The 26893-nt window shown below is 45.0% G+C and overlaps 1 protein-coding gene across 2 annotated transcripts in view; it reads left to right on the top strand.

The window, feature by feature from the left end:
* grk4 (G protein-coupled receptor kinase 4) overlaps positions 1-26893 on the top strand; it is a 48932-nt gene that overhangs the window by 2193 nt on the left and 19846 nt on the right. For both annotated transcript variants that reach the window (XM_031560399.2, XM_012837053.3), the window contains exons 2-5: positions 16099-16194; positions 22133-22245; positions 23798-23875; positions 24365-24465. In XM_031560399.2, coding sequence (XP_031416259.1) covers positions 16099-16194; positions 22133-22245; positions 23798-23875; positions 24365-24465 — 388 coding nt within the window. The remainder of the gene's footprint in view (positions 1-16098; positions 16195-22132; positions 22246-23797; positions 23876-24364; positions 24466-26893) is intronic.

The raw sequence follows: 26893 nt of genomic DNA on the forward strand, positions 1-26893 counted from the left end.
GTACCCCTCAGAATAATTACTTGAGTAAGAGTAAAAATGTATCTCAATAAATGAGAAGTGAGTGACTTCATATGATATTTTTTTTTTTTACACCTTTACACTTTTTTATTTTTTGGGGTTATGCCCAAAATATGAAAAATTAAAAATGTTTGGCTACTTAACACAATGTAACATAGCCATCTGCACATTCAAGTAAATCATATTCCGATTAAACAAACAAATGACAACAACAAAAAAGTACGCTGGAGGGCTGCTGCTGTCCCCCAAATAAATAAATACAAATAAACATTATTATTATAGTTATCAATATGAATCACTTGGCATAAGTAATATGTAAACAACACAACAAGTCACACAAATCTTAACCCAAACAACTAAAGCAGAAACAGATACAGATATTCTCTTTTTTATTCAGTTGAAATTGCAAATAACATATTTTGCTCATCGTTAGATTCATTGCTTACTGTGCATCCTTTAAAAAAAAAAAAAATTCAGTTAAAAATAAATGTTGCCAAACTTGAAGCTGTTTGATGTATTGATCAATGGTGTATTGTGACTTTACGATAGTTGGTTTAGGCTATGTTCTCATATTTTTACTTTTTACCAAGATGATAAATAGGAGGACTGTTTTTGCTGTGTATGGCTGTGACAGTTGAAGTGATGTGAACCTAATAGGCTACTACAAAATAATGTCCTTTAAATATTGCACTTAACTTACTGTACTGTACTGCTCCATTTCGTTATATTATACTTTGAGGAATGACATCTCAGATGAGATGCTAAAGTTACATCTGAAGCAGGAGAGAGAGGCTATGTGAAGGCTAACCTTTCAACAGACAGTAGGCCTATGTGTTAATCAGTCTTAAAATAAACCAGGCCCTCACAAACCTAGATGTTGGCTATCGTTAGCTTTTACTCCATAGACTAGGCTTGCAAAATTAAATTTCGCCAATAAGATCTTCAGCTTTCTAACATTAGCTATTTATACTTGGACTTTTTGTTGCCACTCAGAGACTAATGCTTTGGGATTGAACTCCATAGATTTCCACTCTCAAGTGCTCTGGTTCAATATAGCTACGCAGTTGACGTACGAACAAGAGGCCAATATGGCTTCTAGATATATGTTTATGTAGCCAAAGTAATTGATGTTGTTGGCTAAAATGTGTTGGCTGTGTATGTGTAAATAAAAATAATTGAATATAAAAGTAGCAAGACGTGTAGCCTAATATACTGGAGTGTACATTTATTTAATCGTGAATGTGCTTGAGTACATTTTACTCCTATAATTACTCCTAAAAAATACTTAAGTACATGTGATGGAGTAAATGTAGCGTGTAACTACCCACCTCTGATAACCATGAAGCTAAATGGTTTGACAGACATTTATGAGATGTTGGATAATTATTAAGCAACCTTTGACTTCAAACCTGGCTGTCTTCCTGACCATGTTATTCTCATCATACAGCATGACATGCAGGGCCTCTTGTACCTGACCTGAACTTTAAAGTATGCTGATTCATCTCATTACTTTCCCATATGCAACATATTCTATGTTATATTCTATATTTGCAGCAAAATTGTATCTGGTCTGTGTGAGTCTAAATGGGCCCACATTATTAACATGGTGCTGAGGGTGAGCCATGAAACACACGTTCACATTTTAGATGGAAAATCTCAAGACCGGCGAGAGAGAAACTCTGGATCATGGGTGACTGGGTGTGCCTTGGCACTAATGACAGTGAAATAAACAGATTTTTCTTTTTTAAAGTGAAAGGAAGTGGCTGAGTGCCCTCCCAGATGCTTTCAGTTTTCAGATAAGATGTATTATGGGTTGTTTTCATTACACTGGTCACTATAAATATACCCATGAGGAGTCTTTGTGCTTTGTCAATAACATAAATCAAGTTTTTAGAAAAATGGAAAAAGCTGGTAGATATCTAGAATGGAATGACCACTGTTATCCTTTTACAACTCTGAGGGGCCTGAAGTTGAAATGGAGGTCTATTTGATGACACTTCTAGAACGTCAAGGGTGTTGGTTTACTCTGTCATACAGACTTCAAGTCTGCTGTCTCAGTTAGTTAGTCTTTCCTCTCTATCTTTACCCTTCATTTTCAGGATATTATGGTTTTTTATGTCCCCCACTAAGTTAAGTCCATATGCTTACAACCTTAAGGCTGCTGTAAGCGGATGTTTGGAACGTCAAATTTAACCGCTGTGGGAGTCCACTCCTTTCCCTTGATGCACTGTGTACACAAAACCCAGGTCATTATAAAAATCAGTCCAAAGAAAAAGAGGTGGTAAACGGTGCACCCTTACACTACTTCCTGTCTCCATTTACGTTGTTACGTTGGAGTGGAATATTCAAATGGCTGAAGATAGATTATAGCACTGCTATCTAGCAGTCGGGGGTGTAAACACAACACAAAGTGATCAAGTGTCTGCCACAAATCTTTGCATGTAAACTATTAATTCAGAATTGATACATTGTTTTTGAAGATCGATACAGTATCAAAAAACATAATATCACAATACTCAAGTGTATCTATATTTTCATACACCTCTACTCGTATAGTGGTGCCATTGTGTCTGAAGGTATTCCTACCAATTTGTTAATCCAGGATTAAAGCAAAGGTCAGGAAAATACCATACCATTAATAATCTAATTGAAATGGGGTTTACATGACACTCTTTGTTTTCTGTTGTCTGTTTTTGCACCCTTTTTTCCATTTGGTCACAGAGTGACAATGTCTACCTCAGTGTATCTTCCCCACAGTGCCTTGATCATTCAGAAAGCGCCCATTTTCTCATCTCTTACATTTTGCTATCTTTCAGCCTGCTTCATTCTTTCCTCCTCTGCTTTTTACGAGCTATTCACACATATTTTTTTTGCGTTCAGCGTTGACGTTCAGCGGTTTCACTTTATTAGCTCAGTGCTGCTAGCCAGAAGAACCGTCATGGCGTTCATACATCAGGGTGTTCCCACATTTGTCGCCCATAAAAACACATTGCTTTGTGAGGACTTCCCTGATGTGGTTGCACTAACTGTCCTCACGGCTCTGCGAATGGGCTGTGACTTCAGAATGAATTCCATGTGTTGCGTCCATGCGAGGCAGAAGCACAGTCTGTATGCTGACAGGACCAAAGAGTTATTTGACAGAGTTAGCAAGTGACACAGTTAACTCTGTAGTCTTCCTTGCCCTCAGCTTCTGTAGCAAATATGTTTGGGCTGCTAAATTGAATAACTGTAACAATGTGGTTTTGACTGCTAACAGAATCAAGCTCATTAAAATGTACTGCTGCAAGGAAAACCGATTTAGGTTTTAACCGATCATGTAATGGTAATTTTTCTTGTGTACTACGAAATTATGATCAAATAATAAAATCCATGAACTGTCTGTCCATGCACCTCTGTATTTCCTTGTACATACACTGGTGTACCACATTGGATGTTTTTTAGATTTCTGTAGATTTTTATATCATATTTGGCCTTATTAATGAAGCATTTTTGGAGATGCCACTTTCAAACACACTTCTGTGTGTTGCATCCTCTCCCTAATGGCAGCCGGTAATAACTGGTAGTAATGTTTACTCAGAAAATGCCTCAACCAAAGGAAGAATTTTTTTTTTTGTACTTGTTTTACATTGAATTGTCTCTATTGTCTAATTACTAGAGTCTTTCACACAGCTAATGTTATGTGGACAATTTGACCGAGAACATACGACATGCATTTACCGTAGCTGGAAAAAATTCAAATGCAGTGGTTCTACCTAACCTGTTATGCACAGTTATGCCATTGTAGCTGGTGTGTGCCTGTTGTATTTCTCTTGTGGATCTCTTTTTGGACATGCAATACTGTAGGCTACTGCAGGCTACTGCTTTGTGGTGGTATGATAGTCAGCTCAGAATCCCCTGCTTGCTGCTGTCATGTTTTAATACCAACAGATCCATCACAGTTGATGTGGATGACATGGAACAGTTCTCACAGAAGATGAAACCATACAACGGCAGCTGTACACACACAAACACACACACACACACACACATTGTGTGGAGACTACATGTGTGTCTTCCTTGTTAGGAGTGTAGGAGAGATCTGCCCTGTGCACAGGCCTGCTGGTACAACTGGAGCTAAATGCTTTTGCACTCTGTCTCAGTCACTTAAAGAAAACACCTTGCTGCTGCTGTGAGAACTGTGTATGGGTATTCGAGAATTTCCCAAAGTTAAAGTGGATTACTAGCTTCATTCATAAACTTTTTATCAGCCACTGTTATATAACATATTAGGTCAAGAATGACCCAAACTGTCAGACAGAATTCTGTTGTCTAATAGTGGATGTCTTTCAAAAATGACCAAAAACCTACCTTAACATTTAAAAAAATATATATACATATATATTTGTTCAATATTCCTTTGGTGTTGAATTAATATGGAACACTAACAGTTCAGGATAGTGATAATGTATGTCATCATTAATACAAAGTCTAAAGGCACAATTCTGGTAAAAATAATATGAATAGCTGTGTCCTTTGGTGTGTGTTTATAATCTTACATCAACAAAGGTCAAGCAAAGCAGGAATGTAAATGGATCATACCAGTTTATGTAACTCTACCATAGTCGCACTGTTTTTCAATTTGCTATTTGCACACTGCAGAATGCTAGTTTTACAGATGTTTCTTCTTTTTCTTCCTTCTTCTCATTGAATGTTGAAGCTTGTGCTCACACCATTCAATTTTGCTTGTACAGCAAAGTCATCATCAAACAAGAATGACTAAATATGATCTATCTTTTCGGGGCTTTGAGTTTGGATTTGAGGGTAACATTTTGAGGCCTGCCATTAACAAATGGCAGGTACATAGACTGGCCTGCGCGTGGCATGAGCAGTTTCAAAAGTCAAACAGGTGTTGGAAAGGGACATGATGTTCCCAGGGAAATGTGGTGTTCCTCCTTGTGCGCACATGTCTGAGAAGCGTTTTAATAACATTTTAATGAGGGGGGAGTTCAAGATTGCCAACTGGCTCAAAACCTCATGTACTCTCTCCCTCCCTCTCTCCCTCCCTCATTCACTTTTCGCTCACTCCATCTCAATCGCCACTCCTCTCCATCTCCCCCCTGCTCCTGAGAACAGCTTGGGTTATTGGTCATCTTTGAAATTCTTCCTTGTTTTATTTACAGTACTGATGAAATAACAGTGGAAATCTGCAGTCTTGAGCCGTGAAGCAAATGGCATTAAATCTGTGTGTTCGTGTGGGTCTTTGCATCTCTGTGTGTGTGTGTGTGTGTGATGCATGTCCTCTCCCCCAAGGGCAGTTGAGAAAGAGGGGACTGTGATCAAACATTGATGATGATGAATGAAGCGACCCAGTCTCTCAGTGTCTCTCTTGGCATGCACGCCGGACGTTTTCCATCTCTGTGGGCAGAAAGTGTTTCACCAGTGTCCCTGCGCATCGCTGGGCACCTTTTCTTCATGGTGGCAGGGAATGGGTCAGTGTCGTGGGCAGCGGTGACGGCGAGCGGAGGACACGGACCTCAGACTAAACAAAAAGTCGGCGCCCCGCTATGTTTGGGGCCAGCAGGCCCAGAGGAGAGGTGCGTGAGGCGAGCAGCACTCAGGGAGGCCCAGGTCACTTTCGTCAAAATGTCTCTTCTCGTAAACAGTGAGACATCAACCCCCTTGCTGGAAATTTAGGAAGCTCTGCATCCTTGTTTTCTTACTCACTGTTCACCTTTCCTCTAGTGTGTGTGATTGTGACACTGACTTTAACAACACATACAGTCACTTAGGGCGGGTTAGGCCCACCGTTAAAACTCACAATGTCTGGTGACACACTCGAACACTCTCATCAGAATTCATAGATTCATACTGTTGTTACTGTAACATTATCGAAAAGGACTATATACTGTTTTGGAGATTGTTAACATGTCTGCAAGTCAAAGATGTGAAATGGCACACATCATTACACATTAACATTTTCTCATAACCCTGTTTGTAATGTTTGGGGCATTTATTTTGACATGGTCATTCACTGTAATTCTCCCTTATGGCTCTCAGAAACCTGAAGTACCTTGGTAGTTTTTCAGAAGCAACATGCTCACATAGTTAATAGTTCAGGTCGTTTACAGTCTCCGTGGAAGCGCCCATGTGTTTACAGCGGGTGTGGAGGACCTCCCTCGGTGGACTTCCTCTCCAGTCCGTCTGACGTGGGATGCAGGCCTGCCTTGCATTAGCTTTGGTCAGAAGCGTGAAGTCAAATATCAGGTGTGTGGTTGCTGCTCGCCACATGTAGAAATCCTGAGCTGCTTGCAAATGGTAATTGTTAGCCAGGTTAGCTGTTACAGACCTTTCTGCCCACCGACATGACTAAATATTGTCACAAGTTCCCATGTAATCAGATGTCTGTTCTCATTTCCTCCAGCATAAGGCAAATCTTGGTGAAGGTTCCAATAATATTGCTTGTGTAGATGTTGGAGGGCTCAGCAAATACACAAGTGTGAAATGAATACTCCAGTTAAGTATAGGTTTTCAGGAAAAGTACACCATGGTGGTATTCACATGACGTTACTTTCCATCTCTGAGTTTTATCTTTTCCTCTTCCGCCTCATTCTCCTGCCCTTTCTTTTTTAGGCTGCTGTCATTGTGGAAGGGATGCTGGATTTGTCCCTCTTCCCTTCCCTTCCTTTCCTTTCCTTTGTCCAGTTTAGGGTTATATTTGCTTCCTCAGTTCCTGAGTTATTTTTTTTACACATTTTGTAGTCAAAATATTGTATTCTCTCTCTCTCTCTCTTTTTCTGTCCCCTTTCTTTTCTTTATTGGGTTTTCTTTATTTGCTGTGTCATGAGAGAGAGAGAGAGAGAGAGAGAGAGAGAGAGAGAGAGAGAGAGAGAGAGAGAGAGAGAGAGAGAGAGAGAGAGAGAGAGAGAGAGAGAGAGAGAGAGAGAGAGAGAGAGAGAGAGAGAGAGAGAGAGAATTTTGAAGCCATATCACTCTCACACACAACCTTTTACTTTAGTTTCTCAGCCACTAATGCATGTTCATATAATCAGCAATAGGTAGGCTACTAGGCTATAGTAACCTAAAAGAAACACAGAGCATTAATAACAAAATGAAATGTACAGGATACTACAAGTTAAGTACGTTTTCTCTGAACTTACTACAATTACGTCATAGTCAGTAACAAAACTTTCAGCTCAGAATAGTATAGTCAACTATTCGAAGGACCAGTAGTTTATGTTCCTTCAGCTAAGGTGTAAAAGTTCAAATTCAGAAGTAAATGCACCGTCATGTGCTGCCTATGCACTCAATCCATTTTGGTTCCTTTCCCCTCTCTGGTTTAAGAGCTGTGCAATGGAACTAATTTAGGCAGTTAACACTAAGTATCAGGCAAACTGGACTCTGTTGCATCTCTACATGCTCAGTGATGAGAGGCGTCTCTTGCAACTAAAGGAAGTACAGAACATAACGATCCACACTGTCCTTGTCTGCAGTGGAGGTCATTTTAATAGAGTTCTTATCTGGTGGGTTTTAGCCATGACTGGTGACTGGTTTATCCAGACAGATAATGGCAGACTGACAGTGAAAACAGAGACAGTGTGTTGCAGTTACACAGTCTAATATGCCCTGTCACATGTTCACCTGATCACCGGGATGTTTGGGACTCAAACACATAACAGCCTGAGACTCAGCTTAACCCATTGGTTATATTCCTGTGAAGCTTGATCCAGCTTGATCACTGCTGCTATATTAGAGCAGTGCTTAAAAAAGGTGCTCCAGGACTTTTTAAACATGGTCAAATTCCACAATCCGAAGCTGGTGTCACAGCACACAGAGTGACAATTGCTTTTGTACGTTGCAGGCAGGCAAGTTTTCTGCCTAGGGGTCATAAGATCACACACAGAAAATATGCACTTGTGAACAGATTGAGAATATCAGGCAGATAGAAATAGATACAATGAAGGGAAAGTTTGTTTCCAGTAGACCGTTTTTTTCTTTTTCATTCGGCAGATTTTGTTTTCGTTTTCGCCATGCATGGCAGCTTCATTTTTATGTGACGTCAGTGGAAAGGCAATTTGCGTCAGAATCTTGCTGATTTCCACCTCCAGGTTTCTCTGTCCAGTTCACCTTGGTGACATGTGAATTAAATGTTAAAAAGCGACGTTTATTTATTCAGTTGATTATGCAGCCAAATGCCTTGGAGGCCAGACAGAAGTTGGCAGCAAATCTACCTGAATAAATTGTAGCCTCTGCCTAAACTTCCTGACGGAGAATCATTACAAATGCAACTCTCAGTTTGTGCTACTAATATATCGTAATCCGCCATGGCTCTTGTCAGTGCTTGTTGAATAACCCTCTCTCATGTAGGCAGAAACAGGAAGAGCTTTTACCTCATAATGGGCTCTCTATGGCAGGCGACTAACATTAGGGCCCATTGTCATCCCCACAAGCTGTTTATTTAAACTGTCACTTGATATTAGATTATCCGCTCATATCCTGCTCCCGCCCACTTTGACATATTGCTCAGTGGCCAATCCTATCCTGTCACAAGACTGCTGTGTGCTCACTGGCTGCCGTCTGTGTCACTCAAGCCCCTGGCCATGTTTCATGATCGATTCCAGTTAGCCTCCAGACTGTTAGCTCGTGGTGCTGTGGCGCCTTGAGGCCTTGGCCAAGGGGGAAAAAAGCGACAGATAGAGACAGATAGGTGGATGAGTATATGTGAGAGGAAAAGGGGGAGAGAGATAAAAATAAAAAAAAGGAAAACTGGCTCTCTCTCCGGATGGTCCTTGAAGAGGGATAATTTTGTGTCCCTGCCTGATGGCATTGAGTTGGTGTTCTGGGCAAACAAGGAACACGGAGAGCAGATCAGTCCAGTGCTTGGGTTTATTGGTCAGGTAAAAGGCCAAGTTCGCTAAGGTTTAGTTGACCTTATCAGTGTGGTTTTGACTTGAGCTGATTTGAATGCATTTAGGAATTTGGAGGAGGGCCTTTTTTTCCCCTTTTTAAACACCAGTTGTCACACTCTCTCCTCTCCTCTCCTGTCTGTCATTGATTCTTCTTGTCATGCACTCATCTTATGACATTTCACTCTGTGCCCCCCCTTAAATGATAGAGAAAGACAAATGCCACCCAACCATCTCCCTCTCCCTCTCCCACCCACACACTCCCTCCAGCTCAAAACATCTGCAGCCCAACAACCCCTTCCACCTCTTGCCCTTGTTGTTAACCCTTGTGTGTGTGTGTGTGTGTGTGTGTGTGTGTGTGTGTGTGTACTGGCCTGGCCTGGAGGGGATGCTCACTGTGTGTGTGTGTGTGTACTGGCCTGGAGGGGATGCTCACTGTGTGTGTGTGTGTAGCCTATATGTTGTGTGTTTGCTCTCACTTCTCACAGAGAGTAAATAGTGTGTGTGTAAGAGTGTAAACTGGGGTGTGACTATGTCAGCTTGCATATGTCATATGGCTGCATGTCATAACAGGATGCACTTAAAGGGGCTCCACACATGACTAGATAAGTCACGCAAGTCATAAGAGTGCTAACAAGTCCGTCGCCTCTGCGGTTTACTCTGAAAACTTTCAGAGCTCTCAAATATTTGACTTGGGCCGTTCAGCACTTAAAGCTCCTTGCATATCTGTACACACACACACACACACACACACACACACACACACACACGCTCCACGATCACAGCTGTACATTTAGGGATTGTCCCTTCTGAAGCCGGTAACAGTGCTCAGATGCTGTCTTCATGCCCACTGGCCCGTCCCTCACGTGTCCTGGTTTGCTCAGTGAACAGGCCTGATGCAGGTCAGGCGTCTCTGCCCAGAGTGGAGCTGGAGGCCCCAGTGTCTCCTCTGGGGTGAAATGAAAACGAATCGCTTGATTAGACTGACTGGGTCAGGAAATGTTTGGGGGGTAATGTTGGTTTCAGATCTCTGCCATGCAACTTGACACTGGAACCACACCCCAGCCACTCCTCCACTCTGAGCATAACCAGTGGTATGGGATCATACATCTCTCTCTCTCTCCTCTCTCTCTCTCTCTCTCTCTCTCTCTCTCTCCCCCCCCTCTCTCTCTCTCTCTCGCTCTCTCTCTCTTCTCTCTTCTCTGCAGCTCTGAGTACCCATCTCGTCGGCTAGCTTTCCTTTTACCTTCATGCTCTATTTCTCTCCCTCACTCCATTTTCTCTCGCTCTTCTCCTCTTCTCTTGCTTCTCTGCCCCTTGGACTCCCCCCAGCCCCACTGCTCTGTGTCTGTGTCACATGGAGGGAATGAAGACGAGGTTTGATGCGCAGGTTTTCCGTTTTCCAGTCAAACTAGTCTCAGCGATGATAGAGAAGTAGCCTCAGGCCAAAGGCGGGATGAGGGCCAAAAGGAAAACAGCATCTGGGGAAGTGGCAACCCTTACATAGGGACTGTACAGAGCAATGCTTGGCTGATTTGAGCATTTTTGAAAATGTCTCTCATGGATAGTACCTATATGTCTTTAACCAACTTGTGCATGTACACCCGTGTGGAACCCATACACATCGTAAGGAGTGTTTTCAAAGTGAATGACTGTAAAGGCGATGATGTCATGAGTTTGGCCGCTGTTTACAAACATTTTTGGACAAACACCGCTGTGTACATGTGGAGTTGAATCCAGTTAATGTGTGAGAATGCAATGTTTTCATGCTGGCCTCTTGCGATCTGAGCTCTCGGTAGAGAAATTTCACGTTTGGCTCGGCTTGCCTGCATCGCTTCATCAGGATTTAGTGAGGAAGGTTGACGTCATCCTTTTCGCTCAGTGAAATTAAAGCCTCAGCCCCCCCCCCCCCCCCCCCCCAAAACTACCTCAGACACACATTACGAGTGTGTTTGGATTTTAAATGATTAGCCATTTCCACCTTGGCCCCCGCTAGCTTGTTCTACATCTGTCTACATTTTTTTCCAAAGTTGGTCCTTTCCAACCTTGTCTGTGCACTCATAAAGTGCAGCTTGTTAAAGTGGTGTGTTTTCCCCCCTCTCTCCCTGGGCTCGCTAGCCTGCCACACAAACAGCCCAAGCGGAGAGGAAGAACTGGATTGTGGTTTGGCATGCAGAGATCGTATCTGTTCCTCCCCGGGGGGAAGCCGCTGCGCTTTGGGAACAGCTGATCTGGGTACAGTTTCCCTCAGCCCTCCCCGATCCTGACGTCAGCCACCGGGCCCAACGCGAGACGCAGACCCAGAACAGAGATTTATTTATTTTTGTTTTGCTGGTAGCCTTCCTTAGATGGAATCTGGTAAAGGGTGTCTCCCAGGGCTGTATGTTCGTTGAAAATGAATCCTGTTGCCAATGGCCCTTTCTGTGGTATTGTAGATCTATCGTATTTGGATTAGCTGGGGTTTCCTCCCTGAGGTCGCTTTTATTCCACCCAAACAACATGAGCTGAAGACTGAACTGAACGGCTGCTACCACCATAAACATCAATGACTTTACTTTTGGAGAAGCCAACAGTGCCACTGTCAACTGATTTCAGTTCCGTTGTTGTCAGTGGCAACAAGCAGCATGCTCTGCCATTAGGTGCGAAGACGGATATTTAAAGGGAAAAAAAACTGTGGCTGACTCTTCCCATTGGCAGTCATAATGCAAGGCCTTGCACAACCACTGTTCTCAGACCTGCAGCTGGAGGCACCGTTGGCCCACGCAGCAGGGATAAAGATCAGTATGCGCTGGTGTTTAGATGGTGTAAGCCGATCCGGAAGAGTCAAGGGTCCACACGCATGAGAGGACATGTTTCGGGTGCTCTGACTGGAGGCAACACTGCAGTGGCCTTTAGAGGCTGGTCTGGAGTCAGCTCTGGCTGCTCGGCCCTATGCCTTTCAAGTTATGACCTGACCCTGGGCAGCAGCAACTCTGGAGCATCACTCAGTCCTGGAACCGCGCTATGAGTGAGATCAGACATTTCCAAGGCTTACTCACCCACTTCATCTCTATCTGGCCTGCACTGTTATGTGTGTGTGTGTGTGTGTGTGTGTGTGAGACTGTTGTGTGAAGCCTTCATCTTGTGTGCCTGTGTGTGCGAGAGAGAGAGAGACAGATTGTTTTTTTTCTTTTGCGTCTGAGCTCTGGCGTGGAACATTTTCTGAAAATATTTTCTTTGCTGCCTGTTGGTTGTACGGCAAAGTTCTGGTGTCCAGTGTTTTTAAGGCCCCCCTCCTCTCCTCTCCCCGCCCCTAGCCTCACCCCTGCCCCCACCCTCACCCCGCTCACTTTTCTGTCCGGCAAGGCAGCGAAACAAAACAAAAATAAATAAATGTGTTCTCCAGCTCCATATTAAGAGGCGATCCAGTCCCGCATTTGCGTCAGAGTGAAATTACACAAGGGCGGTGCTTCCTCGCACTCTATCATCTGCCAGAGATAGTGTGGTTTATCTGAGTATTTTAGGTCTGGGGTTAGAAAAGAGAGTGTCGTGTTAAAGGAGAAAAAAAAAATAATGAGAGAGAGAGAGAGAGAGAGAGAGAGAGAGAGAGAGAGAGAGAGAGAGAGAGAGAGAGAGAGAGAGAGAGAGAGAGAGAGAGAGAGAGAGAGAGAGAGAGAGAGAGAGAGAGAGAGAGCGAGCGAGCAAGCATATGATGGTAAATCACTAAAAGTTTCAGTGTGCCTGTGTTGACGTGTGTGGCTCATGTATTTCACATTGTTGGGACTTCATTGTTCAGTATAATCCAAGGAAAATTGATCTAGTATGGTGGGATATTTATCTTCTCCCTGTGCTACTCAGAAAGGATTAGTGCTGCTGCTGGAAACCTGTCTGACCGGTGGCGTGGCATGGCTTCATCCAGGAACTCTCCTCTTGCCCGCTGCCATGGTGACACCAGCCTGAGGGTGTCTTCCTGTCTTGTGACAATTATGGTCTGTGTGTGCAAACACTGGGACTGCTGCGATAGTGACAGTGACATAGTGCAGTGTTTTGTGACACACACACACACACACACACAAACACAAACACAAACACACACTGCAGGTGGATGGGAAAGCCAGGTCAGTAGAGCTGAGGATATCCCCCCTCTGTCCTTGGCAGTGACGGCAAAAAAAAAAAGAAAATCTCAGTATGCAGTGCTTTCAATAAATCATACCTGCGTTGACATCTGTTCCTCTCTGTCCATAAAATAAAATAAATCTTAGGCTTCGAAAGACTTGTCTTAATGTGTAATGCCGTTGCTGACTCGTCAGCAGTCTTTTGAATTGGAAATGTGAAAAACTGGATTGCACTGCATCTAGAACTGTTGATGTATAGGCCTGTGTAGTGGTACATCTTGCTTTCTTATCTTAGCCATAATTTCTTGCTCTCTTGCAGTGTGTGTGTGTGTGTGTGTGTGTGTGTGTGTGTGTGTGTATTTAATAAAATAAAAAATGATTGCAGATCAGGGCCGGGGTTTAGGTTAGCCATCCAGCCTGGTCATCCGCAAATGATGCACGCATACACGCACGAACAGACACGTGTCCCTTAAGGAGCTGCACATGCCTCCTGTTTTTCCAGCAGAGGCTCTGACGGCCCAGTCCGTGCAGCTGTGTGGTGGAGCACTTGCTGAGATGTGGGATTTCAGTGATCTTTCAGTCCGGCAGCCTGTGCTTGTTTGTGCTCGCCTTGGAGAGCCAGACCCCCCGCCCTCTGCCGTCTGTTTACTGGCTTGCTAGCAGGACCTGACTGGCTAGCACTACTGCTTATCTAAGAGGACTATCCGACTTCATCGCGCCCCAAGTCATTTTGGGGTTAATCTCCTCACTTTGAATTTGACGTTGACTGCTTTGATGGCATTCCCTAAGACTCTGAAGTTGCGTCTCCCCTTATGATCTTCCAGTCATCCCACTGTAAGGCTTCATTTGACTTTGTTAGTTTTGCACAGTGGCCCCATTTCAATTGGGTTGAGTGAAATAACGCAATATATACTTCTGTCTTTGATGTTAAAAAGAAAACGACAGGCTTCAGACAGATATATGTATCTCTGTTAAATGCCTAATGTGAACTGCAATACTCTTGCCATGATGTCATTTTCTATGTAGTGATTAGGAACAAGCAGGGCCCCAGCCTAAGAAGGTCATAGAGTGTAGAGCACAAGAGTGCTTCTCGATCCACACTCAGTCCAGGCCCCTGCTTGCTGGAGCTCAGTGCCCCTTGGAACAGTTCCCTTAGGGTTCAGATTGTCAGCCTTTGAATGGAGCATGGAAGAGATAAGAGAGCATGAGAAAGCAGACGAGAGGACGGACTCTCAACAGAGCTGACCCCTGCGGACCCCTCCCATTGGACTCCAGGAGCCGAGTATCCCCATCAAGGGGGTCGAATGCCACAGATCCCCGCAGCTGATTAGTGCACGGGCCAGATATGAGCTCTGACCCCCCCTGACAGTTTTGCTGCGATGTGATCTCTTCCCTGGAGGGACTGCACTGGCCTAAGGTCATCTCCCTAGCAACCAATTATCGCTCAGGATTCTTTAAGGGAATTCTGAAATGGTCTGGCAAAAGCATTGAGAGGGGATCTTTACGACAGTAGGTTAGGCTATGACCATTATTAACTAGGAATAGTAACTGAATAGGAATGAAACCATTTAGGTCATGTTATGCAAGGATGCAGATACACTCAGCATTGTGTCCCAAATCAAGATTATCATGTTGCTCTTTGGTTGATGTTCTCTGTCTCTTTTTCTGAGTAAATACGTTTCTGATATTTGTGTGTGTGTGTGTCATGCTCATCTGTGAGTAAGAGTTCGTTTGTTGTCACAGACAGATGAAATATTGTTGGACTGATATCATCAGATAGTCGCATCAATCTTCATAGCTCCATTTAACTGACCCTGGGCCTGTGCTTCCTGTCTGTTAGGGGGCTTTAAGAGTTTAAAGCTTATGCTTTTGGTAGGTCCTTATCGGGAATGTGTTTTACATTCCTCATGCAGAGGAGAGGAAGAGTCCTGTTTATGTTTGGCTGTCAAATTGAATCTTGCGTGGGCTGGCAGAGTTGGTTCAGACCCAAGCCAACCCCAAGAAACAGATGATTCTAGAAGACGGCCGCTGACCATAGTCCAACCGCTGTTCCAGCTGCAACTGATTTGTTGTCTTTTTGGATCGTGTTTCTGTAAGCATGCATGAAGACTGCTATCAACAGTGCGTGCGTGCTTGTGTGTGTGTGTGTGTGTGTGTGTGTGTGCGTTCGTAATATGTATGTAGTCTAGCATATAACGGCTAACTCTCATTTCTCAATGTAAATGCAGAGGTATTTCATATTTAAACTAAAATCCTTCCTTAGAACTTATCAACTATGAACAACTCTCGTTGGTAAACTAGACTTGGATTTATCCACCGTTTCTGATTTAACAAATCCTGCAGCCGCAAATGTGATCGGCAAAGAGGGAGTGTTTGACACACCACTTGTAGCCGCAGGATTTCTTACATCAGAAACGGTGGATAAATGTTTGTGTGATTATGTGGTTATCGTGTGATCTCAGCCTAAAAAGGACTTTCTTTCTTTCTTTCACCCTCTCTGTTGTAATTGTTTTCTTTTCCTTTACCTGCTGAGACTTTAGTAACCTCCTAGTCCCACACATTCCATCTTCATTTCTGTTACCCTGCTGCTGCACTTTGACCTCAGGAAGTGGTTGGTGAGAACAGACAGCTGTTGTCGCCTCTCTCCCTGCTCTTTGCTCTGGGAAAGCTGTGAGGGCGAGTTACGAGAGGAAATGGGGTGGATGTCCCATGATTCTTCCATGTGTAGAGTGTGTGTGTGTATGTGTGCATGTTTTGGTATGGTGGTTGAGGAATGGGTTTGTTTGAAGAAAACCACAATGGACACCACTGGGCGTTTTCTTCTGTGTGTGTTTTAACTGCCAGGGCACAGATTTGTATGGCTGAAATGACTCCTGTGTGAGGTATGCCGAGGTCTTGTACTCTAAAGGGGGGGGGGGGGTTCTTCCGACCCACTACACTCCTTCTGCTCCTCTCCCCCTTCCTCACACCTGCCCAAATGTACACCGTTGCTTTTTTTGTGTGTCAATACTGTGCACATGATGTTTGTGACGAACCGCACTGTTATTTCAGGTGTTTGTCAAGTGCTAATATGTCTTCGTTTGTTTCTCGTTCTTTTCTCACAGGTGGTGGAGGGAAGAGGAATGGGCGGAGTAAGAAATGGAAGGAGATGCTCAGACTGCCCCACATCAGCTTGTGTGAGGAGCTGCGGCGCACCGCCGGTGAGAGCGGCTCTGTGGGCGGCGTGTCCGTGTGGGTTTGTGACGGGAAGAAAGCGAGCGTTTTTGGTATTTGGTTAGCTCGCTTGAAAACCAGATGGTTACACAGGGGGCGGTTGGGTGTTTGTGGTTTATGTTGGGTTCTTGAGTCCTTGTGTAGTGTGTATGTGTGTGTTTGTGTGTCCGTGTGTGTGTGTCTGCGTGTGTGTGTCCGTGTGTGTGTGTGTGTGTGAGTGTGTACGCGCTTGCTTGATGTGCTGTGGCAGAAGCAATGTGTGGTTGTAGGTTAGTGGTCACAATGTTAAACCCCACTCATCAGGGATCCCCTTCGAGTAGTCAGTGCCGCCAGCCGGCCAAATGTAGCCTGCTGACTTTGCTCCAGCATTCCTCCAGCAGCACAGCACAGCACAGCACAGCACAGCACAGCACAGCACAGCACAGCACAGCACAGCACAGCACAGCACAGCACAGCACAGCACAGCACAGCACAGCACAGCACAGCACAGCACAGCACAGCACAGCACAGCACAGCACAGCACAGCACAGCACAGCACAGCACAGCACAGCACAGCACAGCACAGCACAGCACAGCACAGCACAGCACAAACTAGACTTGGAGGCAAAGAGGGAGTGTTTGACACACCACTTGTAGCCGCAGGATTTCTTACAGCACAGCACAGCAGTGTGCGGCTCTGGATTAAGCCTTGCATTGCTTGTGTCTTGTTGCATATTTGAGTGGTACGTTATAATTTTGCAATATAGCAAGCAAAAGTGTGTGTGTGTTCTGAGTCAGGGAGGAAATGCATGCAGTTCCTTCCTGTGAGCGCCTCTCCCTACCAAGTGTGGACCCCACCCCTGCAGCTTCACAGCAGGGAGGAAACCAGCCTCTGTGCCCTGCTCCGCCATTGTCTCGTTGGCTCTGCTCTGTCCCTACGTGGGCTCATTTGTCTGTGTGTGTGTGTGTGTAGGAATTAATTTAGAGAAATGGCCCTCATGTCACCCAGTATTCAGAGTCTCCATGATGCAGATGAGGCCTTATCTTGCTGTCTTTGTCAAATGCCCCACCCATATTTTAGTGTGTGTTTGTGTGTGTGTGTTGGCGGGGGGGGGGGGTCTGTCTGTTTCAGTTTATCTTGAAAGGTGTGTACACTGGTGTATATGTGCACACACTTTATACGCTCACGTATTAATGTCAAGCACATGACTGATTGCACATCTTTCATTCTGTGTGTGTGTGTGTGTGTGTGTGTGTGTGTGTGTGTCCATGCTCATGCTCATGCCCTCAGGCCTGTGTGTGTGTGTCCACACAGCTGTAGGACACTTTGGTACACAATGAGACAGATGTTGTTTTGCAGTCAGGTCCAAATTTGTCTCTGCTCAAAACACCAGTCTTTCCACCTACCTTCCCTAACAAAAACTTTTATGCATATGGGGAAGGGGGGAGGGGTGGTCTGTGTGCCAGTCCCTGGTTCCACTGCAAAACAACAACAAGATCAGCAGCAAACAAGGAAATCCCTCAAAAGCTCCCCCCCCAAACACACACACACACACACACACACACACACACACGGAACCTCCATCTGCCATCCAGCCACCCGTGCACTCGTCTTAAGTGCATTTGCTGGAGGTGGTGGGTAGGGGGTGGTGCAGTGGTGCAGTGGTGCAGTGGTGCCTTCCTGGAGGAAGGGGCTAATTGCATTACTTCTGTGGCAGACCAGCAGTCTCCTGTGTGCCTGTGTGGACGGGCCCGGCCTTATTGATGCGCCTGTCAGGCAGCGCGGATGTGCATGTCCCTCCACTGCACATTATCGTAAGCAGGCAGCCGGATGGCAGGAGGCACAAACAGGGTGCGTTTCGGAGAGCCTCCTCATTGAACCGCTAGAGGAAGCATGAATCACCGATTCTTCTTTGTCATAACCCGTGATGCACTTTGTCAGGGTTTAATGGCACGGGCGTCGGCGAGTGAGTCCGGCGCTTCGCCGTTGTCTGATTTCGTGGAGGTTATCAGCCATCAGCCAGAGTGTTTGAAACTGCTTTGAGCGTAGAAACTCTGAAATGTACCACACACTCCATGACTGTGTCTGTAATGCATACTGCATATGCTCTCATTCCAATGGTTACTGCAGTACTAGAGCAATACAGTAGGGGTAGTTGTACAGAGAGTCTTGGGAGCGGTGCATACAGATACCCTTCGTCTGTGTGTGTGTGTGTGTGTGTGTGTGTGTGTGTGTGTGTGTGTGTGTGTGTGTGTGTGTGTGTGTGTACACAACTGTAATCCTAACTACGTATGGTTCGGTGCAGTTTTGCAGCACAGGGGTATGGTTTTGCAGCACAGTGGCTGTTGGCTTATTTTAAAAATATCTTTTTGAAGTGGCAATGGGAGGGGTTTGTTAATATGCTACATTTAACTGGAACAAACTAAAAAAAAAAAACTACAAAAAAGATGACTGGGGAGAGGGAGACGAGCGAGAAACATGCCTGTGTAGAAGGAGATGATGGACACGGCGGTAAAGTTAGTTCTATATTCAATATTCAAAAGTCGACATATTGAAAAAATTCGTTTCACCCTTGCACTGATTGACTTATGGCTGACGTATGGTGTCACAAGGCTTCTTTTCGCAAAACACCTTCGACATGATTTTATATAGGATTTTTTTTTTAACAAATAATCAAGTAAATCTTTTTGGCCACCTGACCTTTTTGATCTTTTTGAGGTTAAGACACCTGTGATGCACACAGACTGACATTCATCATATGTCACAAGGCTTCTTTTCGCAATGTGGCATAAATGTGATACATTCTTGTGACGAATTCACAGAGTTGACACTACTTATTTGAAAAACACCAATATTTTTCAGTGTTTTGCAAAAAGAAACGTTGTGGCATCATATCAGGAATATTGGACTGTATGCATCACAGTTAGTCTGACATCAAAAGCTCAAAAAGTGAGGAAGCCAGATGGATTTGAATTGTTTGAGTTGTCAAAAAAGTAATACAAGATTTTTTAAATGATTAAAAGGCCATGTGACCTATGACCAGTGCTTGCATGAATATATCATGGTTGGTTTGATATAAATACATCAATCGGTGCAAGGGTGAAATACATATTTTAAATATGCCGAATTTTGAATATAAAACTAACTTTACCATGGTCCTTGCAACTAATTCAGTGGAGCTGTGAACCTGTCCAGGGGGAAATGAAAACAGTCTTGAAAACAGGAAACACAGGGAACACAGGATTGGTTGAGCAAGCTGTGTCCCTGAGCAGTAGAGGTGCACAGGTGGACAGCTCCGTTAACGCCGTCCTTCTTGACAATGGTGCAGCTCACGACAGTAGACTGTGGTGAACTTAAATCTACCCCACTACATGTGTAACATCTGTGGGATGAACACGGATGAAGTCGAGGAAGATGAAGTAAAGTAAATGAAAGTTCCGGAATGAAAACTGAGCAAATGATCTCCTTGTCTCTAACCAGCCTCTTGGCGATCATTTACAAGCAGAGAAACAAGTGAAGAGTCGACACAGATCTAACATTCTCTCGCTGGGTCAGATAATTGGATCCATCGGATCTCTGTGTGGTGCCTCAGGAGAGTTCAACTTTTCTCTTGACTCTGTCTAGCATTCATTATGTCCTGTGCGGATTGAGTGTGCATATATATATGTGTGTGTGTGTGTGTGTGTGTGGGAAGGGAGGGAGGACAAGAGAGAACTCTATTATTTCTCATAAACCTCTGGAAGGAGAATTGATTTCTCCTTGTATTTCATCTCTCTCTCTCTGTCTCTCAAATAGAGAGCAGTGCTCTGGTTCTTTTTTTCTATTTACTATGCCAACCTCCTTCATCTTTACCATCACATCTCCCTCTGTCACTTCTTTTTTTTTCTCTCTTCTTTTCTCTCTTCATATTTTCTCTGCAGTTTTGCTCCCCCCCCTCCTCTCTCTCTCTCTCTCTCTCTCTCTCTCTCTCACACTCTCGTCCTCCTTTCTTTTACACACACACACACACACACACACACACACACACACACACACACTTTGTACTCTTTGAGCTTTCCGCCTTGTTGTTCCCGGAGAGGAGTGGGAGACTGACTGACTTAAGTCTTCCGAAGCAGAGGATGATGATGGAATGCCATACTTAAGAATCACATTAGGATGATTTAAGCGCCGGGACAGTGGAGCCGACTTGAAGTCATTGACCCTGAGTACTGTTGTCTTCTCTCATCTCATTTCCTCTCTGCACTGACTGGTGGCCTAGAAGTCCAAAGTTTTTTTTTATGTAAATGTGTTTTATGTAAATATTTGTCTTGTTTTTATTACATTTAAACAAGCCCATGTACCTGGACGAGGCTCCCGGGTATTAAATGCTGACACGGCGTTTGCCTCTCGCTCGCCTTTTAAGCTCGGTGTCAGTTTTGCAGCCGAAATTTTGCTGACCATACCATAAGCCCCCGCCTGTCCACAGTGCCACAGTGCCGCCTGTCCCAACCCAAATTCCACAGTTCAGGCATAGGGTTACCGCTTGGTGACCTCCAGCTGGTGTACGAGTTAGATGACGTTCAAAAGATGCCAGCCCTGTAATGGTAAACAAAAAAAACTATGGCAATCTTTGCATGGTTACCACCCAGGTCAGGGGGTTAAAGTCACGCGTGGAGTTTAAAAGTGTACCCAGTATAATTTCCAATGGAATGCATTATCAGTGTGACCTCTGTTGCATCCATTTTGTTGCATTGTAGCATACAGGGAGGCGTCCAGTGAGCACATTCCTTTGCTCTTCACTGGTAGAAGGGGGGTGGCCAGTTTGGTGATTTTACTGTGTGTAACACGGTTGCGGAGGGTGTGCCGGAACCGGCGTTACGGATCACCTCCTTCCGGGGGGCTTGTTTAATCGTCAGCCAGATCATATCACTTAGCCATCATGCTAAAAAAACGTCCTCAGAAAAGTATCAAAGTATTGCATGCGTCGCACTCGTGGGTATTTCATGCACATGATATTGGCGTCTGTTTCCTGTCTGAAGTAAGTGTAGTGTTGCGCTGGGCAGCGGTGAGCGGTGTCTGTTTCTGCGGAGGTCAGGCTACAGAGCCAGCTTGGTTTCCTCCTCCTCCTCCGCATAGCCAGAGCTACAGTTGCAGACCAGCCGACAGCTGGAGGGAAGCCGGCACCCCCTAATGACATTGTCTGCCGGTCCGAATGTAAACCATTTGAATCCCATTTCCCTCATAAGAGACAGGAGACCCAGGATGTGCTCCATCACCAGCTGATAACATCTTGGGCCACACACACACACACACACACACACACACACACACACACACACACACACACACACACACACACACACTCAGCTCACACCGCTAAGCTTTCCTATACATGCACACCAACTCTAGGGACGGCTCTCACACCCCTTCAGGGCGTGTGTGGTAGAGCAGAAGGTTTCGAGGACCCAGTCCAAATATGCGGCTCTCTGCTATCTGTGGCGTAATCAGAGCAGGGCTTCGGCGTGTGTTCTCCCCCCACCCCCCCAACCCCTACCCCCCCACCCCGTGTTTTTCTTGCATTAGCAGTGTGAGGATCTGGCACTTCAAAAACAAAGCAAGAAAAATATGCTGACACAAGGAGTCAACGTTTGACTTCACCGTAGAGGTTCCCATGCATCGTTCCCATATGTATCAGTTTTAACACACACACACAGAGAACCTGGAGAACTGTGTATATGTATAAGCTCTCAGGGACACTCCCACTGACTCTCTCTCTCAGCCTTTATGTTTAATGGCATTCAAATGATTTGTTTGTGTCTTACCACTTCTGAAACCCAGTCCTAATAAATGTCGTAGGTATGGCAAGCAGTGCCCATTAATCAAATCATTGTTGAACGTCCTGATATAGTGAGGTATTGTACTGATGTTCTTTTTTTCTCTCCCTCTTTCTCTTTGTCTCCCTCCAGAAAGGGATTACAGTAGCTTGGTTGAGAAGCAGCCGATAGGAAGACTGCTGTTCCGCCAATACTGCGACACCAGACTCGAGCTAAAGCGCTGCATTGAGTTCCTAGATACTGTGGTGAGCTTCATCTCTCTCTCTCTCTCTCTCCCCCTCCCTTCTTGAGTGGTTTGTCTGAATTTTCTCTTGTTTATAGTATGTTCTATGCATTCTGCTGGTCAGTCTTTCTATGATGCCTATTCTATCTCACACTCTCACTCTTCCCTTTATACTGTTCTTTCTTCTTCTTCTTCTCCTCCTTCATCCTTCTTCTTCTCCTCCTCCTCCCCTCTCTGTCCTGGCCCTTGCTGGGTCCGTTTCCTGTACTGGTTCCCTGGAGGAAAATGGATTTGCGTCTGGACCCTGGCCCAGAAGCCTGCCAGAGAACCCCCCTCCCTCATTCTCCTCCACATGTGTGCTCTCTCTCTCTCACACTCACACTCACACACACACACACACACACACACACACACACACACACACACACACACACACACACACACACACACACACACACACACACACACACGTACTCACTCACGCCCTGCCCAGGGGGACAGCCCCCTCCCGGGCCAAACGCTCTCCATTATGTCAAACCCACGTCAGAGTCCGAGGCCCCTGGAGGTGTCCACACTAGGAAAATAAAATCGTCTGAGAAAGAGGAGAGCTTGTTTAATGAAACACACATTACTCAAGACGGTCTTTCTTTCTCTCGCTCGCTCACTCACTCTGTCTCCCCTATCTCTCTCTCTCTCTCTCTCCCACCCCCCCTCTTCTCTCACAGTCATAAAGACAGACACACAGATGCGTGTGTAGATCCATACTTTGAGGTACGTGGAGAGTGGAAACTATATGTTTTCATGCAGCAGACTCCACATGACGTGATGAGAGCAGGCTGTTGATGTTTAGACTCTCTAATATCACTGTAGCCTCCCTCAGTGGTCGGCTTTGCCAACATCTACAACGTCTGGTGAAACGAAGTGGCACATACTCAACACGAACAGCCAGATTTGTTGGGAAGCTTGCAGTGTTCAGTATGCAAAACAAAGAGGTTGAGCATATTTCACCTTGCAGTTGATGAGATCAAATCAAGGATTAAGGAGCTTGACTAATAAGCTTTAGGCCTACTGCTCCTCCCTGAGATGCAGTGGGTCTAAGAAACAGAGACTTTTTTTTTTTTTTTTTTTTTAAATATGAAGAATCCCCCTCTGTTTTCTTGTGTCCACTTCTGGGTGGGGATGGAACAGCATGACTTTTGTATTGTCAAATTGGCTTTCTCTTCTGTTTGGTTTCTCTTATTTGGTCTGGTTGTTCCGTGTTGTTTCCATTTGAGATTGTGTCCTGGTCATGGTGGCTTCATCTCTTTATCTCTCACACTCTCTCAGTCCCTTGTTCCATCTCTAATTTTCTCTACCCATTTTTCATCAACCTAAAGGCCACTGACCTATATAGTTAGAGAGAGAGAGAAAGAGAGAGAGAGAGAGAGAGAGAGACTTTAAACCAATGGACATGGCAGAGAGATGGAGTAAGGGACCAGAGAGAGAGAGATGAGTAGACAAGAGGAGAAAGAGACAATAGCGGCGTGTGTATTTTTAGCGTGATGCTAATAGCTCTGCTGCCTCCTCCTCTGCAGGCGCTGTATCAGCTTGCCCCGGACGAGAAGAGGAGAGACTTTGGCTTGAAGGTTTTAGACACATACTTTAATAATGGGGTAAGGATCACAGCACACCACACACACACACACGTACGAGCACAGAAATAAATCATACTTGCACACACCCATGCAACCCAAACTGGTTTCTTCAAGAATGACCTAATGCAAAGCATAATATATCATGAGCGTACGTCAACAGACCTGGTATGTAAGACTAACATCTTGGTTTAAAGACGTTCACCCAAGCATAACACTGTTTACTGAGACGTCTGAGACACTATCTGTGGCCTTCGCTCACTAATGCAGCCCTTGTGGTCATGTTTTGGCGAGCGCAAGACATGAAAGAAAGAGTGCTTATGCTATAGTGCATCAGTCACATTGTTTCCTTAATAGAAGGTGACCACAGAGGTGAGCACGGTGTGCCAGAGAAACATTGCAGTGCAAAGAAGCTGCAATCTCTTGGCTTCCTTTCTCTTTTTTTCATACTTGAGGGTCAGGTCAGTGAATCAAAATGGTTGCCAACCTTTGCCCTCTCTTCCTCTCTAGTCGGCAGCCCATCTTCCAGAAATACCTCAGGACGTGGTGGTGGCGTGCAGAGAGCGGCTGGATGACAGACCCTGCAAGGAGCTCTTTGAGGAGTGCCATAGGTGAGTCACCTGACCTGTCGCCATGGAGACCCTCACACGTCAGGTCAGGCACTTGAATGGAGAAGTAGTCATGTGACTGACTGTCACCTTGGGCAGCACTGTCCACAGTACAGTACAGTGCAGTGTGTCTGCGGTCCAGTTGTTCTGTGGTCAAGCGAGTAGTATGGTCATATTAATAATGCTATCCATTTATGGTGATCATCAGTCCCAACAGGTCTTCTACAGGTAATGAATACCTCATTAAAGGATCATTGGTAAATGTCATGCCCTTTTGATGCAGTGCTCATATTGAGAATAAATGATAAATTATGCCATATTACCGTAAATCCTCAAATAGTAGCCGGGGCTTTTATTTACTTAGGCTGCACAGCGCACCGGCTTGTATTTGGGGCAGGCTTGTATTAGGGGCAGGCCTTTATTTCTTACGGCTCTTCAGAATGTTCAAAAAAGTTCTGTTGATTTGAATGGGGCACCCCAACGTTAGCAGGTCTGTAATTTCTTGATATTCACCACCTCGAAAAGTTAATGACGCTTGTAGGAGCCATATAGCCTTTTGACCGCTTCTCACATGTAACAGACCTTTGGTGGTACAAATGAAGCGGTCAAAAAGCTATATGCGCTCTCCCTCTGTAAAGCAACACCTGACACCTGCATGACCTTTCCCACCTATATTGTGTAAGCCCAATTAAGGTGGACCGCCATCTAGTGTCCCAACCAGATTAAAACATGAACCCCAAATGGCTCCTACAACGCTGTCATTGGCAACGGGTTTTGTGTTTCTAATTCACATCTTTCATATCATTCCACAAGAAGTCCGTCATTTAACGTAGCGGAAAGTCATTGTAACTTGAAGTCAGCAAGTAATGGGTTGCTACGCAACACCTGGGACGTTAAAGTTCTATTAGCCTGAAGAACATTTTTTTCTTAGCGGAAATCACAAAACGGCAACAAAATCATTAAAAAGAGGTATTTTGGAGGAATGTCTTCTATCGTTTGGGCAAGTAACTGTATAATAACAAATTCGCCTTGTAGGCTGAAACATTTCTTTTTTTATTGCAAACAGCCATGAAATTAGCCAACAACATTAAACATGAGGAGAACATGTATTTATGAAATGCATTCAATTAAATTGTGATGTCTGCTTTGTGCTGGACTGATGCTGGTAGGCTACAGTAAAATAGGCTACCGGTACCTTTTTTTTTACCCCCGGCTTGCATACGGGGCCCGGCCTTTATTTGTCCGTATCGACCACGCCCCCGGCTACTATCTGAAGCCCGGCCTCTAATTGAATCCCGGTCTTTATTTGAGGATTTACGCTATATTTTGATTAGAACTCCGTAAAACTAAGTTTTACTGTCTTGTACTAACCTTGACCCAGTGCCTCATGTTAATGGTAAGAGTCCCTTCAGTTTGCCATTGTATGCTTCTCTCAGTCAATGTCTTGCTAGGACTTTACATTCCCTACAACTAACGACTCGCATACAAAACATTCACAGACTGAAACAACCGGATGATGTGGGTTGAAATGGAAATGACCACACACCACTCCAACACGTACATCCCTGAAGGATTTCTGATAAATCCCAGTCCCACTATTGATGAAATAGATTGTGATGTCCCATTGAAAGGTAGTGTTTTCATAGTTACGTGAGGATGGACACCCTGGTGTTGTCTGTGTGCTGGTGGGTTTGGCTGAGTCATGCGGGGAGGATGGTCATGAGTGCTGTTGGCATGGCTGCTGGAAGTCCCGCTCTGAAGCCTTTGAGAGGAGGAACTGGGACCGCGGGACGGGCATCCGGATGCCTGGCATCCGAGGATGTGCCCAGGGGACGAGAAACAGGGCCTCTCTGTGTTTCTCATCCTTCTCTCTCTCTCTCTCTAAATCCCCTTCACACACAACACACACACACACACACACACACACACACACACACACACACACACACACACACAAACATTCAAACACGCACACACAAATGCACATGCAGACAGACATAAACACACGCACATACACAAATACACACTGAGAAACCTGCAGGTGTCTGAGTGCAGATGTGTGGCAAGAGACTCACACTCTCGCTCTCTCTCTCGCGTGTTTTCTCTCGCTCTCTCTCTCTCTCCCTCTCTCCCTCCCCACTCAAATCATCCGTCTGATGAGCAAGGACAATGTCCCCCATTCACCCTCCCCCATGCCCTTCCAGTAAAATCACAGTGTAATGACGCCTGTAATGGTGGAAGTCAGACACTGAGGTGGCGTTCATTTCTTTTTTTTTTCTTCATGAATGCCATTGACTGGTCTGCCACCGCACAGCTGGTTGGAGGTGTTGGAGTCGGCCGTGTCTCCGGTCTCCACGCGACTGCCTGCGAATGAGCACCGGTGGGGCTGTAGTGTGTTTTTGACAGTCGCCGTGTCTTTCCCACCACTTTT

This window comes from Clupea harengus, chromosome 22 (genome assembly GCF_900700415.2).
Source record: "Clupea harengus chromosome 22, Ch_v2.0.2, whole genome shotgun sequence".
Taxonomy (NCBI): Eukaryota; Metazoa; Chordata; class Actinopteri; order Clupeiformes; family Clupeidae; genus Clupea; species Clupea harengus.